General features: G+C 50.8%; 1 protein-coding gene across 3 annotated transcripts in view; it reads right to left on the bottom strand.

The window, feature by feature from the left end:
* The window catches only part of ptprga (protein tyrosine phosphatase receptor type Ga), a 158,502-nt gene that overhangs the window by 25,549 nt on the left and 114,988 nt on the right, over positions 1 to 17,965 (bottom strand). For all 3 annotated transcript variants that reach the window (XM_084705264.1, XM_084705265.1, XM_084705266.1), the window contains 4 exons: positions 14,382 to 14,448; positions 10,034 to 10,191; positions 5,157 to 5,349; positions 472 to 656 (listed from right to left, as the gene is read on the bottom strand). In XM_084705264.1, coding sequence (XP_084561390.1) covers positions 472 to 656; positions 5,157 to 5,349; positions 10,034 to 10,191; positions 14,382 to 14,448 — 603 coding nt within the window. The remainder of the gene's footprint in view (positions 1 to 471; positions 657 to 5,156; positions 5,350 to 10,033; positions 10,192 to 14,381; positions 14,449 to 17,965) is intronic.

The raw sequence follows: 17,965 nt of genomic DNA, 5'->3' as shown, positions 1-17,965 counted from the left end.
CTCTCTCTCTCTCTGTCTCTCCCTCCCTCATCCTCCCTCTCTCTCTCTCTCTCTCTCTCTCGCTCAGAGGAATCGGGCTCCTCATTAATTTTCAGCCCCCGTTGGAACACAATGGCAGGATATTAAAGAGCTGAGGGTATTGAAAAAGTAAGCTCTGCTCTTAAATGGCTGGGGGCTGTGCTCCTCACGCTGGTGTCTCTCCACGCTCCCGTCCCAAGGTCACAGTAAAGCCAGTGCCACCGCATCATTTCCTCTTAGTCTACTGCTCATCCACCGGCACACACTCGCACTCTATTCCATTGGCATCGTCGTGACGACCGCGGAGTACAATGTGACGCTGTGTCTGCCAGCTACTTTCCAGGAAGCTTGGCCTAAAGAAGGGCACCGTACGTACGTTGCATGGGTGTGTCCAAGCGTGTGTGTGTGTGTCCGAGTGTGTGTGTGTGTTTACACAGTGAAGTGCCCCCTCACTAGTTTGTGCTGGCTGTCGGTGACGTGGGTCTCCTCGAAGGACTCGTCGTGCTTGGTCCAGCTGTAGGAGATGACGAAGGAGATGATTGGCGGGTGGTAGGTGACCTCTGGGCGCGTCCAGCGGACCACGAGGGCAGTCCTGTTGAGATGCTGAACCTTCATGTTGATGGGAGCACTGCTGCACACTGGAGGGAGAGAGAGGCAGGGAGAGAGAGAGGGGAGAGAGAGGGGGGAGAGGGGGGGGAGAGAGGGAGAGAGAGGGAGGGAGAGGAAGGGAGAGAGGGGGGAGAGAGGGGAAAGAGAGGGAGGGGGGGAGAGAGGGAAGAGAGAGGGAGGGAGAGAGAGAGGGAGAGAGAGAGAGGGAGAGAGGGGGGGAAGAGAGGGGAGAGAGAGGGAGGGAGAGAGAGAGGGGAGAGAGAGGGAGGGAGGGGGGAGAGAGGGGAGAGAGAGGGAGGGAGAGAGAGAGGGGAGAGAGAGGGAGGGAGGGAGAGAGAGAGGGGAGAGAGAGGGAGGGAGAGAGGGGGGGAGAGAGAGAGAGAGGGAGAGAGAGGGGGGGAGATGGACAGACAGAGAGAGAGAGCAAGGAGAGAGGCAGACAAAGAGAGACAAAGACAGAAAATGTAATATATAGAGAGAGTGATGGGGGAGAGAGAGAGGGGGAAAGACAGCAATAGAAAGTGCGGGAGAGGGGGGAGAAAGAGAGATGTCGAGAAAGATGCGAGAAAGAGAGAGAGAAGGCGAGAGAGTAAAAGAAAGAAGGAGAGAGAGAGAGGGAGAGAGAGAGAGGGGAGAGAGAGAGAGGGGAGAGGCATAAAAACAGAGAAGGGGGGGGGAGTTAATATCAGAGCAGTGAAACAGGTAATGTTGCTCTCCAGATGCCCCAAAAGAGCAGCCAGGCTGGGGTCTAATGAGTGGCAGAGGGAGAGAGATGGGAGCCGGCCGGGGAGAGCAGGACGTGCTGGGGCAAGTGAGCTCCATTCAGATGTGTTATTATATCCGAGGGCCAGTCATGTCATGTGACACATTCAACAGTTGCACCAGACGCAGTGTTTGTCTGAGAGGTCAAATAATATACGAGCTCATATATACCTGCCTTTAGGCCTTTCATCTAACAAGCTTTCCTTCCTATCTCCCTATTCCCTAGTCAAACTGCATACCTCCCTTGCCATCTGCTCATGGCTGCCACACCTTCTGCGGCCACTAGGTGTCTCTGTTTGACCAGTGTGAGCAGTGCACTCAGTTAAACTGCCAATGGTTGTGGCAGCGTTGCCATAGCGTTACCGTGGTGTTTCCATGGCGCCATGGCCAACCAGTCAGATCCATAGCTCTGTAATCTCTGTTTAGTCATTGGCTGGGAGGAACCCAAATGAGTGAAAACACCATAAATCAGTGGAAGTTTCCCATGAGTGCAGTACCTTCCTTCTCACTCAAACAGGACACAGGCTCCACAGCCCTGAACACAACATTAATGACGTTGTTATTCTTGTAAAATTATGATGAACATTATCGCAAGTGGCATCTTCAAGATGGACAGCCTTCAACACCACTCCTAACAACATTGCTGATGTTATCCTAGAGTCCTTTGTGTCAGCTAGCTGTATAATGGGATACTGATTTACTATTCTTGTTGAGATGGAGAATATTCTAATGTGCTTGGCGTGACTAAATTGATTAAGTTCTCTATATAGAGGAGGTTTTCCATGAATAACCTGAATAATAGGACCATGTGCTTTGGTACAGCTAATGTCATTAGTCACAGTCCTGCATGTGGGAGTCACTGCAACCTGCATGACCTCCACCACTTTAGAGGGTACCTAGTTAGTATCAAGCTGGGCTGGGTAGGCCTGTGTGTGTGGTGTGTGTGTGTGTGTGGTGTGTGTGTGGTGTGTGTGTGTGGTACATATCAGTGTGGTCTGAGTGTGCGTTTCTGTTTTCCATTTCAAATCCATATAAACAGTATGTATTCTCTTTGTTTTTCTAACAGAGGAGCTGTGAGGGGCCTTTGGGCTGGGATGTGTGATGGAGAGATCCTGTTATGTTTTTCATCAAAGAAGGGGGCCTCCGACAACTAGCCACACACTCACATCCAAACACACATGGGACATGGCCCGGTGACACTGACTGATGGAGACCAGACCACAATCACACAGAGAGGAGCACGGGGGAACACATGTTATGGGATGCAAGGTGGACATCAGTCTCTCTCTCTCTCTCTCTCTCTCTCTCTCTCTCTCTCTCTCTCCCTCTCTCTCTCTCTCTCTCTCTCTCTCTCTCTCTCTCTCTCTCTCTCTCTCTCTCTCTCTCTCTCTCTCTCTCTCTCTCTCTGACTCTCTCTCTCTCCCTCTCTCTCTCTCTCTCTCCCTCTCTCTCTCTCTCTGACTCTCTCTCCCTCTCTCTCTCTCTCTCTCTCTCTCTCTCTCTCTCTCTCTCTCTCTCTCTCTCACCTCCTTCTCTGTTGTCCGTCCATGTTTTTCTCTCTGCCCACCTAATCCCTCTTTCATGTGCCAGAAATGAGAGTGAGGATGTCTCGGAGGGGAAGTGAAAGGCTGTTTAAAGGAAGAGAGGACGTCTTTTGTCCTGCGGCAGGTTGACCGCGTTGACAGATGAAGGGAGGCCCTGCTAGAGGCCCCACAGCATGCTGAAAGCTGCTGTACCAGAGTCCTCATGAAGACCTCTCACAACTCGGCCGCCACACGCCACGTCAGCAGACCCCGCCTGTCACTCAAGCGAAGGGTTCTTGTTCTCATCCTAAATTGGGAGGTTAAAAATAACACTCTGTTCTCCTACAAAGGTCCAGCTCAGGCTAAATCAATTGGAAAATGGCGTGTGGTCTTAAAAGGCTCTCATAGAGATTGATTCTATTTTTGAGACCATCTTTCCTACAGAGATTAGATGTTTATCTCTTATATGACATTTCATTCGCCGGAATAAAGGAGGACATTACTTATCAAACGGAGATGACTGGATTGTAATTTCAACCCTTTAGGAGCAAAACACTTGGCCGAACCTACATCTACATCCTGAAACAAGTCCTTTGTTTTGAAGTACTGGTTTGAAATTCGAGCAGGCTATCAAAGCCCTGGTTCCAGCCATCGGCCCCCAATTCCACGGCTCTATTCTTGGAGAGGACGGGAGCAATCACCCACCCCATCCATCCATAGCATTCGTCTCTCCATCCATCCATTCCTTCACTCTTACCGTGACAAGGCAATCAATTCTCCATGGCCCAAAATTAAACTAACAATCATTTAATGGATGATGGAGAAATTGCCTAAGCCTGTTTGTAGTGGATTACTGAATTATTTCTAGTGGAGCAAAGGAAATCTAAGGCTGATTACTAAAAGAAAGGGCATCACAGAGCAGCTGGACATCTCTGGTCACAGAGGGCTGGTCACAGGGGCGCAAGTGACTCACTTGCCTGGCTCAAACACACCGCACACAAACAAACATGCTCACTTCATCACGGTGTACCATTGATTTTTTTTTGCTGGTTGACATGCTGGTCTAGTGAAAAATGCTTACCAGAAATGTTACCTCTAGGTTTGAATGAGTCTGTATTGATTTGAGCATGTTTTTCATTATTCTACAGGCCACCTGTGCAAACCGTGCATGAAAGCAGGCCAGAGAAAAGGCTAGAACAAAAGGAAGATATGTGAAGAGGACACGAGGACCGAGCCTCATGTTAGGATTCTCCAACACCCTTCTCCTTTCTTCCCAGGATGGAGGGATGATGTGGGAGTCTCACTGACACCTTCATATGCATGTGTGAGCTGTACACACACACACACACACACACACACACACACACGCCTCTACCAACCCACTGTGAGATAATGCAGCATGCTGAGGAGCGGAGTGTATGGGCAGCATATGGTGAGTCTCTCTACAGAGCAATCTGTATGCTGCCTGTCTTCATTCTGCTCTGCTCTGCTCTGCTCTGCTCTGTTATGTTCTTCTCCTCCAGGCCTGACAGATGTGCATAACTGTAGCTTTCAAGGACACACATGATATTTCCTGTGTATACTGTAGGGGTATGTATGTGTGTGTGTGTGAGTGTTAAGGTATGTGTGTGTATGTATGTGTGTGTGTGTGAGAGAAAGAGTGTGTGTGTAGGTGTGTGCGTGTGAGACAGAGGGTGTGTTTGCATGTGTTACTTCATTAGGTTTTCTTCTCTCTTTCCAGGGAAAAACCAGAGAGAGAGAGAGAGAGGGGAGAAAAAGCCCTGCTTGCCTGTGTGACGCAGCACAGATGCTGGCTGACTCTCTGAGTGAGCCAGGGGACACACTGATGCACACAGTCAGTCACACTTGCACACACACACAGATACACACACACACACACACACACACATTAACGCACACACAGGTGCTGGGCGTGAAGGGAGAGAGAACATGAGGCAGTGGACCCAGTAATGAGGCAGAGGAAGACTGGCCACTGCTGGTCCTCCCACCAGTGTCTGTTCTGTTGTAAAACCAACAAAGAGGCCCCCCAGAAAGCCTGAAAGTGTTCAGACGGCACCTCAGGGCTTCAACCACGGCACCAGCTGAAGCCTGTTCATCTGCCTGCAGTGTTACAGTTGACAGCTAGCGGAGTTAACAAGTTACACATAGATGAAGGTTTGACTAGGACGTGAATGTAACGTGGTACGATACCATACAAACAGTAGGGTGAGTCAGTAGGCCTACCTTTGGAGGCCTCTGTTCCGTACGGGTTGCCAAGGCTGTCCGTCAGGTCGGGCTGCCAGGCGTCCTTCACAGCGGACTTGTACACGTCTCTGCTGTCCAGACTCTGGAGGGGGCGGAAGTTGCTCCGCAGGTACTCCACTGACTTGACATGATCCTGCTGCTCCGTGGTGAAGATGGAATAGAAAGCCTCCAGCTGGGAACAGACAGGCAGACAGACAGACAGGTTGTCAGAGAGACATACAGATAGACAGGTGGTCAGACAGGCAGACACACAGACAGACAGGTGGTCAGAGAGACGGACAGACAGACAGGTGGTCAGACAGACAGACAGACAGACAGACGGCCAGACAGGTGGTCAGACAGACAGACAGACGGACAGACAGACAGACAGGTGGACAGACAGACAGACAGACGGCCAGACAGACAGCCAGACAGACAGGTGGACAAACAGACAGACAGGGGGCAGACAGGCAGACAAACAGACAGGGGGCAGACAGATAGGTGGTCAGACAGGCAGACAGACAGACAGACAGGTGGTCACACAGACAGACAGACAGGTGGTCAGACAGGCAGACAGACAGACAGGTGGTCAGACAGGCAGACACACAGACAGACAGGTGGTCAGAGAGACGGACAGACAGACAGGTGGTCAGACAGACAGACAGACAGACGGCCAGACAGGTGGTCAGACAGACAGACAGACGGACAGACAGACAGACAGACAGGTGGTCAGACAGACAGACAGACAGACGGCCAGACAGACAGCCAGACAGACAGGTGGACAAACAGACAGACAGGGGGCAGACAGGCAGACAGACAGACAGGGGGCAGACAGATAGGTGGTCAGACAGGCAGACAGACAGGTGGTCAGACAGGCAGACAGACAGACAGACAGACAGATAGGTGGTCACACAGACAGACAGACAGGTGGTCAGACAGGCAGACAGACAGACAGGTGGTCAGACAGACAGACAGGTGGTCAGACAAACAGACAGGTGGACAGACAGACAGGTGGTCAGACAGGCAGACACACAGACAGACAGGTGGTCAGACAGACAGACAGACAGACAGGTGGTCAGACAGACAGACAGACGGCCAGACAGACAGACAGGTGGTCAGACAGACAGACAGACAGGTGGTCAGACAGACAGACAGACGGCCAGACAGACAGGTGGTCAGACAGACAGACGGACAGACAGACAGGTGGTCAGACAGACAGACAGACAGGTGGTCAGACAGACAGACAGACGGCCAGACAGACAGACAGACAGACAGGTGGACAAACAGACAGACAGGGGGCAGACAGGCAGACAGACAGACAGGGGGCAGACAGATAAGTGGTCAGACAGGCAGACAGACAGACAGACAGATAGGTGGTCAGACAGACAGACAGACAGGTGGTCAGACAGGCAGACAGACAGACAGACAGGTGGTCAGACAAACAGACAGGTGGACAGACAGGCAGACAGACAGACAGACAGGGCGCAGACAGACAGACAGACAGACAGATAGGTGGTCAGACAGGCAGACAGACAGACAGGTGGACAGACAGGCAGACAGACAGAGAAAGACAAGTGAAGTGGAGATTAGATTCTTTTCAGAGCTATAGTTCAGTGTGGGTTGATACCCCATTTCAAGGCCAGTGCAATCATATTTTTCACACAGGCAGTAACGTGAAAAAAACTGTGTGTTGTCTGTATCTTTGTGTTTCCAGTAGATACTCATGACCTTGTGTTCTCGCCTGCATACATGTGTAATGTGGTGGAGCTGAGCTGGAAGGCTGCAAGCAGACAAGACCACTTAACTATGGACAGAATATATAGTCTGGAGAAAACACACAAAAACAAAGCTGTCCTGTTTTTCAACCCGACCACTGGATGGGGGGTGGTAATCTGGAAATTGTTTCTAAAGATGATGATGTCCAAGAAGATGAAAGAAAATCTGTCTGTCCGCATCATAAGCCAAGGGTTAATGTGGAAAAACTAAGTCGGATGAGTCTGCCTGTGGGTAAAAGCTCTGGATTTAGGGTAGGGAGAAACTGTGACAGAGAATCAGAGAGGAGTGGAGAATAGGGAAACAGGGTGACATGCAGGCTATATAGAGATAGGGAGAAGGATCAACCAGGGCTCTGTGTTTGTGTGTGTGTGTGTGTGTGTGTATGTTTGTGTGTGCATTGTGACTGGAGTGAGTGAATGTTGTGGGAGAAACAAACAGTTGGTATGGTAACAGAGAGTCGAGTGAAAACGTCCCTGTCTGTTCTGGATGTTTACTATGCATGCTGGGAAGGCCCCTACTGTGTGTGTGGCCTGCCTGTGATTCTGCAGGCTGGGTGGGAAGGCACGCCACACTGCTCCAACCCCACACGAGAGGCCTTCCTCTTAAACAACGCCAGGGGACAGGCTGCACTGCATTGTGGATCCACCTCCACCACCACCACCCCACCCCCGGTGAGAATCTCTGCCTGTGGGGCCCCCAGCACTGGCACACACCAGGGCCCTTATGCCAAGCACCGTGGCAGCAATACAGGCCTCTTCACCTAATCTCTTAATCAGACAACAATCTGTTAATCCCTAATATGGCAACACCCCCCCCCCGAAAAAACAGCTTATTGGGATTGAAATCTCGGCGGGCTCCGACCGGGGGGATTGCTGTCTGTGTGGAACTCGCAGCAAAACTGAAGGGTCCTAATCCTTATCGCACAGGCGCCTCACACGAGCATACAGCACACACAAACATGACCCTGGCGTGGGCGGCCCAGGACAAGCACCCCCCCCCCCTCCCCCCCGCCCCCCCCCCCCCCCCCGCAATGAGGTTGCTAAATCCTGCGCCGGGCGCGGTGGCAACAGGCGTGCTCCTTTGTCACACAGCTGGGAGGGTGATGTGGACACGCGCGCACGCTCGCTCGCGCACACATGAGCCCCCAGATGTTACAAATGGAAGCATTTTAGTTGGAGCTGTTGCCACGGCATAGCGGAGCATCGATCTGCTGTAAAAGCCAGCCCCAAGCTATGTCTGTCACTCCCTGTGACCTACTTCCAGCACTGATCAAGAACAAAAGACGGAGGGGTTGAGATGGAAAGAGAAAGGGAGAGAGAAAGGGAGACAGAGAGAGACAGAGAGAGAGAGAGAGAGGGAGAGACAGAGAGAGAGATAGAGAAAAAAGAGAGAAAAAAAGAGCGAGAAAAATAGAGAAAAAGAGAGGAACAGGGAGACAGCTAAAGACTAGACAAGATACATTGATGGAGTGCGACTGCTTCGTTTCTCTCTTTCATCTTGCTCAATGAGCTCTTCTATAGAACAGAGCACAGGAAAACGGCCTAACAATGGACTTCAAAGTAGTGTTAAATATATGAAGAAAGACCGGCTAATGTGCACGAGTTCCACATCCTGAGGATAGGAATGCATCTCGCCCAGAGAGAGCAGGAAGGAGGAGGAGGACGGACACTGTGATTTCCTCGCTAACGGCTCATGACTCAACACACCCTGTGTTTTTGCATCATGTATTGTGAGCGGGTAGTGTTGTAAGTTCGCTGCCTTCAGGGCAGACACTCCAAAAAATACGTCTCAGACCATGAAAGCCGAGCAGTGCCGTGGAACAGGAATAAAAAACAAACCATCGTCTCAGGCATACATCACACAGTATTATTCATTGTTGTCTGAATTTGGGGCCAAATCGAATCATCTGAAAGGTCAGGCGGGGGAAGGCAGGGCATGCTGTGTCTCATCTCTCCTCCACGGCTCTGCTCGCTTATAATTCATGGAACGACTACACACCAACACCCTCTATTACTTTGCTGAGGCACACCTGCGGCCTGGCAGACACAAACACACCTTCAACAAACACATTGTTGCCTTTGCAACATGGCAGCTGCTAATCGATGTGCAAGGCAAAACACACTTCTAAAACCAAAATGGGTCTTTCTCTAAACGCTCATCCTGGGGCGGGGCGGGGCGGGGGGGGCGGGGGGCGGGGGGGGCGGGGGGGGGGGGGGCGGGGGGGGGGGGGCGGGGGGGGGGGTAACTATCCACCACACTCCACCACCTGTGTTTATCACAAGCGATTACAAAGCCGTTTTTTTTTAAGTTGACCTTGGCTTGTAAGCGTGTCAAAACAGCTGTTCTAGAAAAGTCTCAAACGTGTGTCTGCCTCTCCTGCGCCCGTCATCTTTAGTCTCTGTGTGTGGACAGCAGGGTCCAGTATCTCTGAGCATATATCAGCCAGAGAGGGTGTTCATGTATGTGTTACCCAGGCCTGTCCCAAGCTGTCTGCTGGCTGTGGCTACAGCGATAAACATGTTGAATTCAGCTTCACTGACCAGCCTGACAAGGAGGAAACTTTGGTCCTCGGTTGCACCACTTTACACACGCACACACACACACACACACAGATGCGCACACACACACAGTGATGCACACGCACTCACATTTTCGAGACTTGTAGATTTACTTCTACTTAGGGCTTTCACCCACAGCACTCTTAAGCAAACTCATTTGGTCTCATTAGAATGTGAGTCTGCCAAGTGCTGTCTGTACTGGCGAAGCAAAGGGGATGGTAGGGCAGGGGGAGGGAGGGATGGAGGGAGGGAGGTGAGGGGGGAGGGAGGGAGGTGGTGAGGGATGGAGCCATGGTGAGATATGGGGGCAGGGAGGGATGGTCTTGCTACAATGAACACTGCAGCAAAACATTCCAGAGATGGATGTCTTAAGTGTAGCTAATAGATATCCCATTTCCCCAATGCGTAACTATTCATGTGAGCTATAGTATTAGCTGGGTGGGGATGGTGGTGGTGATGGTAGTGCTGGTGTTGGTGATGGTGGTTGTGGTGGTGCACAATGAAAAAGGTGTAGTCATTGTCGTCGTGTCTGTTAATTCTTACCTGTTTGTAAGACACAAAGACAGGCCTGGAGAAGATGATCCACTCCACCACCCTGCTGCAGGGCGGGGTGGTGAGAGAGCCAGTGTAGCGGTAGTAGCTGGTCAGGGAGGAAGGCAGCAGGTCCCTCAGGATGAACGGCTCCAGGAAGGTCTCTTTCTCTGCGGGGAGCAAACACAGGCACGCATCCACCCCGGTCAGGCTCACGCTTCGTAACACACACGGTTCCCAACGTCACCGCCCGCCTGCACAGCCAGGGCCGCGTGATGAGGTCATCCCCCGTTTGGTAACATACACGTGCTTTGGAGCATCAGTGACAATGCTCTGCTGTCACAGGGATTTCTATGAGCGGGTTGGTGAGTCTCTGCTGGCAAGTGCGGTCAATGGATCAGTAACAAGCTAAGACGTAAAGCAAAGTCCACTTTGGAAACAGCTTGCTTTACACAGATTCCTCTCTCTAAAGCCAGCCTGGCTGACAGACGACAACATTGTGGAACTTCTTTCACAAATCCTGCAGTCGAGTCAGCAGTTATCAGCAGATGCCCTGACATCGTCCTCCTTCGAGATACAGAGTAGCCACCTTGTCCTTACAATGCGTCCCCCCCCCCCCTCCCCCTAACATCAAGATAGGAGCATTCACAATCACCCAGAAGAAAAAGAAGGGAATCAAAATGTAGTTGATAAAGAACCCTCCTGGCCTACATTTCCCACACACAACTAAACACACACAACTAAACTGGGAATCCTATTGAAGAGGGGATGAAAAGGAAGCTTAGTGTGCTAGCGGTTTGCCGGCGCGCTGCATCAGATTTGAAGTGAATGGGAGAGCTTTGAGATTAAGGCTCGTCGCTGGAGAAATGGAGGACACACTGGCACGCTGTGACGACAGCAGTCAGACAAACGACCCTCAGCCTGGGCGCTAGGCTAGGCTAACTCGCCCGTAAGCTGCTTCAGCCTTGGAAAATTAATTGCCAATCAAAGTTGACGAGTGTCGAGTCAGTGGAGACCACAAAGCCGCCGCGAGATGCTGAATTAATGTGCTTGTAATTTGCGTCGGCGAGGAACTAGGTGTTCATTTGAGCCCTGTCACGTGACGCTGGTGAGACGTTGACGCTCGGCCGGGCAAACAGAGAGAGAGTGACACGGCACGGACAAATGAGGCCGTGTAAATACACATACATGCAAGATCAGGGGCTGTCCGCTGCCTGTGTACACACAGGGTCCCACGTGAGAACGTCATGTCAACAGAACATAGTGTATGTCCGGTGATTGGACCTCTTGAAAGATGGGGCTGACATCCTGTTGACTCAGTGCGTGGTTAGGGAGGGGTGGCGGTGGTGAACTGTCCTCTCCACGCTGGCGCTTGATGTCTTATCTGGTGGTCTGCACTTAGCACGACTTCCTCAGGCAGCTAGTGAGAGGATGTTCATGTTCGTATGAAAGATGCAGACCCCTCTTAGGCTGGGGTCTTGTCATGGGCATGTACAGTATGTGTTGACTGAGCTTATCCCACTTTCACAGAAAGGTATCTGACACCAACCCAAACATAGACACCCACACACACACACACACACACACACACGCCCACATGCACTTCCGTGCGCAGTTCTCCAAGTGTGACTTGCGCCAAGCCTGGCTTCCTGCACTCACTGTGTAATTAAATATTGAGACTTGACTCCGTTACTGAGGAACCAAATGGATGATTACTTGAGCAGACAGTTCTCCTGTTCAGGACTTGCTTAAAATACCAGCAGAGTAAGCTCTGCTGCAGTAGCCCACGCATATTTTACAATTAAAAGCCCATACTATGAGCCTCGGGGAACAAACTGAGCCATTGAAAGGGGCTAGGCCTTCTCTGAATTCTCACAGCAAATCTTCCTCTGACACTTTCTTTCAAAGAGCTGTTTGTGTGTTTGTATGTGCGTGCGCTTCTGAGAGGACGGGCTGGTGTGCGTGCGGCAGTTTGTGCCTCGTCTCGTTGTGCGCTTCCAAACCGCAGCTCAGTGGGTGTCTGCGAGGATGCTTAATTCAGATCCATAAATCTTGGCTGTACCCCCCCAGCCCCCCCCCTCTCCCCTTCCACAGCCCCCCCCCCCACTTCCACTTCCCCAAGCCTGTCCCCTCCCTGCCTCCTCCGTGCGTGGAGGCGACAGAGCTGAAAATACATCTCTGTGCTTGGCGAATGGTAGACAGCGGGAGACAGGCCTGCCTGTCAGCAGGAGAGGGGTGGGGGGGTGCTGAGGGGGGTGAGTGAGCAGGAGGGGAGGATGAGGGACCCCACAGTCATATCTGTCTCTGATAAAGACAGTGGCATCTCACGCCCGCCGCCACCCCCCCCCCCCCGCCCCTCCTGCTTCCTCCCCCAGGGAGGCTGCTTGGCCCTCTGCACGCCTCCCCCGCCCATCTGCGTGCCGCCTTTCCCGCTCTCTGTCACTACCTCCCTCCCCGCTTCCCTCTCCTCTGTCAACACACTCCCCCCTTCTTCCTCCTGTCGCACTCGGTTCCTCCCTCCCTTTCCCACTCATCTGCAGAATCAAAGGGTCCCTCCTTCCCTCCCTCTAATCTCCCGTCTCGCTCCCTCCTTCAAGCCGCCACGCTCCCCTGTTCTCTCTGCCACCCGGCTCCTTTAATTTCTTCTCTCGGGCTCTCCCCTCCTCACCCCATCCCTCCCTCCTTCTCTCTCTCCTTCCCTCCTGTGTCACACCCCCTCCCTCCCTCCTCCCATCCCGTCCCCCTCCTCTCCTGTCTCCATCTCTCCACCCAGGCGCAACGGGGGTGCCGTAGCCTTCAGTGCCAACACCTGGCATCACAGAGAGGCAGAGAGCAGGGCACTCATAACGACCAGGAAAGTTCAGTTCAGTTTCCCTGTCCTTAGAACTCATCATCACCATCAGTAACAACAAGCAGTAGAATAATGATCTTTCTTAAAGCGGTCCAGACCAGCCTGGTAGCTGGGAGGACCAGACTTAAAGAGTTTACCACAGTGGGTCCCCTGTGCGCAATCGTTCTTTCTCATGTCGCCGCGATCCCACTACCTCACAACGCCTCTTCTACCTCCTCCAAAGTGTGCGTGTGAATGTGAGGCAGGTCTTTACAGGGCGATTTCACCCCCTGAGCGGAGGGAAACATTGCTTCTGGCAGGTCTGCGTGCTGGAAGGCATTTGTTCCACAAAGGTCTTGTGTAAAATGCATCGAGGCATGCGCTACACACCAGTGGCGGCTGCTGGTCTTTCAAATGGGGGAAGCTCATTTTCGGGCCTAGATCATATACATTATCAATGTATTTTGCTAGTTCACTGGCTAGTTCACCCCTTCGACACTAGCCTAGCCTAGTCTACTGTATGAATAAGTGAAGGAACGATCTAACAAAACAATATTAACAATATTAAACTTGAAGCGAATGTGGGAATTAGGTTAAACTGAAACCACTAGGCCTAATGTGGTGTATAATTGTATGAAATGTATGATAAAAATTGGATAGCATAGTGGGGGGGGAGGGGGGATGGTGCTGGTCGTGTGTTGCACGCAGCACTATCTGATCAAAATGACACTTCTCTCTACAGTCAGAGTTTGCGCAAGGGAGATACCCTTTCCTGAACTTGTAAGGGCGTAATAGTTGGTGAAAGACCCAGAGAAACACGAATATCCAACGAGGCAAAATCCCGGACGATTTTGGAATCCCTGCTGGACGCATTTTTTAGGTCCTGAAAAAAGAGGACATTTCCGGGTAAAAGAGGACGTCTGGTCACCCTAAATATATGAAGCTGATTCTGAACGAACTCGTTTTCGATATGAACGTGTTCTAACGCATTTAAAATGTTAACACAATAGTAAATATTTGACCATGATTTTTTTTAAATGTTAGGGTAAGCTGAGCTTCCCTTGCAGTCTTAAAGAAATCGCCAATGCTACACACAGACTCAAGGATCCCAACCGCCAGACCAGAGGAGAACCAGCTAGACGAATCCAAAAATCTAACCAGCTCTCCACCCCAAAGCTCTGCACGAATCGGAAACCGCAAATGAGCTGACCATTTAATCTGTTGACAAAAGTAGATAAAGCTGATTGCAGTTGGACGGGTCTTCTGGTGAGATGAATAACACAGGTTGACAGTTTGCCGAGTCATTTAACTAAGGCTAACAGTCATGATTCAGTAGCATGAAAACACCACGCTGCAGGGCTCTGTTCAAATTCGCAGAACCTCCTCATTACTGTATCAGGACCAGACTCAAGAAAGAAATAATACATCTATTTATGTGATTTTTTCTCGTTTTTTTCCCCCTCGGTATGACTAATAAATCCGTTCCCCTTCCCCTTTGCATGCTGATTGCCTAACGTCTAAGTCACTCACCGTGATGCACCACTCCTCTCAGTCCGTGAATGATGGGGTCCACTGCAGGGTTGTCCTTCAGGCCCACCTGAGGTCAGAGGAACACACAAACAGCACAGACACGTGAGAAGTTGCCTTCCGTCAAAGCCTCCGAACGACTGGCGCACTTTCCCACCGGACGGAAGCTCCCGGCAGTTGTTGGTGGCATCGGGCTATAACAACACCGGCTATCAAACAGATCACACGCAATCTGAAATTGATGAAGGAACTTGGCATCCGGCAGTCTTTCCCATGAGAGGCGGGGGTCATGGAGAGGCACGGTGTATCTCAGTGTTTGTTTTGATGTCATGTGAGAGCCAAAGCGTAGACTGCACCTGTCTAATGCAAGGCACTGCCTTAAACCTGGCAGGGCTCCTAACTAATGATGCACTCAAGAAAGAGAGGCCGACATTGAGTCGCTTGGCTGAGAGCGAGAAATGGAGGTAACAAGACTGAGGGAGATAGAGACAGATTGAGAGCTCATATGTAGTGGAGAGAGTGTGTAATTCTGAGAACAAACAGAAGCAATCACAGAGCTCTCAGAGGCCTGTTTGAACTGAGATAGAAGGGTTGAGTACAGGATGTCAAAGGTCTCTATCTATTCCTCCTCAACAACACACACAAACACACACACTGTTTGTACCTAAATAAGGACTCTTTCTCAAACACACTTTAATGCTGCTCTCACAAAACACACACAAGAAGACAACTTACATGTACAACAACACCATCAAAACAACAAGGTTCCCTGTCGAAAGAAAAGCACGAAACATTCAAATGTATTTGATGAAAACCTGCAAGGAAAGAATATATAGAAAATGCTTCAGGCAGTTGATGAAATGTTCAACCAGCCGGTGTCTGCAGATGGAGTGTGGACACAACCACTATCATTAGACTTGCGAAAGTGAGAGGGGGAGGGAGAGAAAAAACAATGGCTTTTATATTTTTACCCATTTTGAGAAAAAAGGGTCTGTTAACATTTTCCATGATTAGAAAGGTGCTTGCAAGGTTGGGATGGGTGAGAGGAGAGTAAAAGGTTCATATGTGTGTGTGTGTGTATGTGTGTGTGTCTGTGTGTATTGAATGACACTGTGCGTGTGTGTCTGTGTGTGTGTGTGTGTTCGCGTGTAATGTATGACACCGAGTGTGTGTAGGTGTACTGTATGAGATTGAGAGTGTGTATTGTGTGAGACTGAGTGTGTGTACGTGTGTGTATTGTGTAAGACTAAGTGTGTGTGCGTGTGTAACAAGCACCATTTCAGGACTAGCAGACCAAGTGGTCTACACTGGAATAAAAGGTTTCTAGCACATGCTGTCTCCCATGGCGACCCCTACAACCTCTTCTCATCCTTCCCACTCACCCATGGTTCCACTCTGTTCCTCAGTGACCCCACCTAAGCCAGTGTCTCTTCCTCAGCAAGCCCCTTTTAGACCCTCTCTGATATATCACCACCCCCTACAGCCTTCCTCAGGCCCCCGCACACCCTCGCCCCGCGTGGGCTATCGTAAATCTCCCACAATCCTTTGTATGAAACTTCCTCCGGAAGCCCTGCGCTCGGCACTTCAAAGCAGAGTTTTTAGGGGCAGGTGAGGCAGGATATTGAATCCCTGAGTCAGCGGCAGAACTCAGGGCTTTATCTGCATGGCTATGGATACAGGACTGAGACAGTGGAGGGAGGGAGGGAGGGAGGGAGGGAGAGAGAGAGAGAGAGAGAGAGAGAGAGAGAGAGAGAGAGAGAGAGAGAGAGGGAGAGAGAGAGGGACGGAGGACAGCTGGACAGGGGTCAAAGAGATGTAGAGAGGGCTGAAGAAAGATAGAGCAAAAGAAGGGTGTGAGCACATTCAAATCAGCTGAAAGTGGATGTGTGTTCACCGAAAAAGAAAACCTTGTCACTGCTTATAAAGCTCACATATAGTGTCCAGACAATGTTTTGACATGAAGAGAAAGTCTCTCTTTTTTTTCACACGGCAATTGGTTCCCCTTTCGGAAAAGCTTGCAGGATAAACGTTGCCGTCTATACAATTATTGCATTCGCGTGCATCGAAGGCAGGGTTCCCTTTTTCATAAAGAGAGAGCTGGCAGAAGTAGAAGAAGTAGAAGAGGATTAGCAGGAGGCTAAGAGACAGGCAGAGGAGACAGATAACACCGGAGAGAAAGCAGAGCCTGACTGATGGAAGGTATAGTTTCATTCCTAATGTTTGTCTCTTAATGCCCGGAGGTCCATGGCACCCATCCACCCAGTGAAGCCTCAGGCTTACACATCCCCACCTCCTCCCCTCATCTGTCTCTCCCTCTCTGGCCTTCCTTCATCTCCCGTTCATATATCCTGGATCCCTGGACCAGTACTATTTCAGAAGGAAAATACTACTAGACTGCTCTTTCCCTTGCATTCAAAGGTGTGGGCAATAAAGGGAAGGATTCACGCCCTGGTCGTTCAAGGAGACTACTAGCTTGTTAAGGAGGTGGCGCTCAACAAACGAGGACGTCTCAGCAGCCTGGCACTGAGAACACCTTCGGCTGGCGCTCCGACAGAGCGAGCTGAGAGACAGCACGGCCATGCTGCTCTGCGTCTGCGCTCGTGCACTCTGCGAACCTTTGCGAACACACATCTATTCACAAGTAAAAAATAGCCCCTATATTATAATCAGTTAGTGGAAGGCAATTACAACCAGGCATCAGCAGCAGAAACCCCGCCTCTTTCATTTGATTTCTGAGGAAGGTTGAGGAGTGACGGGTCTTTCTTCAGGCTGAAGGATCCCACGCGGTAACTACGGCGACGGTCGACAGGGAGGGAGGGGAGAGACAGAGCGTGCTGGCTCCTCCCTTTTCATCAGCGGCTGACGTGAGAGCACCAGGCCAACAGCACCATAACTGTACCCCATAGCAACACCCCCCCCCCCCCACCCCCATCTCCAACTCACCACTCAAACCACTGGACAAACTGGAGCAAATCATTCTATGGAATGAGTTCTACAGCTGTGTTTCCTTTCTCATGCTAATGTTCTCTGAACTTGTGAGGGGCCTACAGTGGCTGGATGGGCAGCATAGTAGTGTTTTCCATTCATTGATTTATTTGTGGCGACACGCCACAATTACAAATTGACCACCACAAATGTATTCACTTGTGTTTTGGTGTGTTTTTTACATTTAAACATGGCAAAATAAACATTTAATTGTAGAGCTGTGCGCAGCGCATTGATTCGCTCAGCCCTTTCTTGCCTCCCTCCCTCCCTCCCTGTCTCCCTATCTCCCTGTCTCTCTCCGTCTCTCTCTCTTTCCGTCTCTCTCTCTCTCTCTCTCTCTCTCTGTCTCTGTCTCTCTCCATCTCTCTCTCTCTCTCTCTCTGTCTCTCTCTCTCTGTCTCTCTCTCTCTCTGTCTCTCTCTCTCAGGTGGAGCGAGAGGTGGAGCGCGCTACAGAGCAGGAATACCTGAGTCAGACAGGGATCCTCCTAGCCCCGTCCCTAGCCCTCGAGACAAATACATCTGGAGGAATCTGCCTGCCTGCTGAACACTGGACCATGTAGGCAGTAAATAAGCCAATAAAAGTGTAATGATAGATGTTAC

This window comes from Hypomesus nipponensis, chromosome 9 (assembly GCF_054491055.1).
Source record: "Hypomesus nipponensis isolate SF chromosome 9, ASM5449105v1, whole genome shotgun sequence".
Classification (NCBI taxonomy): Eukaryota; Metazoa; Chordata; class Actinopteri; order Osmeriformes; family Osmeridae; genus Hypomesus; species Hypomesus nipponensis.
The sequence above is the reverse complement of the archived record's forward strand: the minus strand, read 5'-3'. Positions and strand labels throughout refer to the sequence as shown.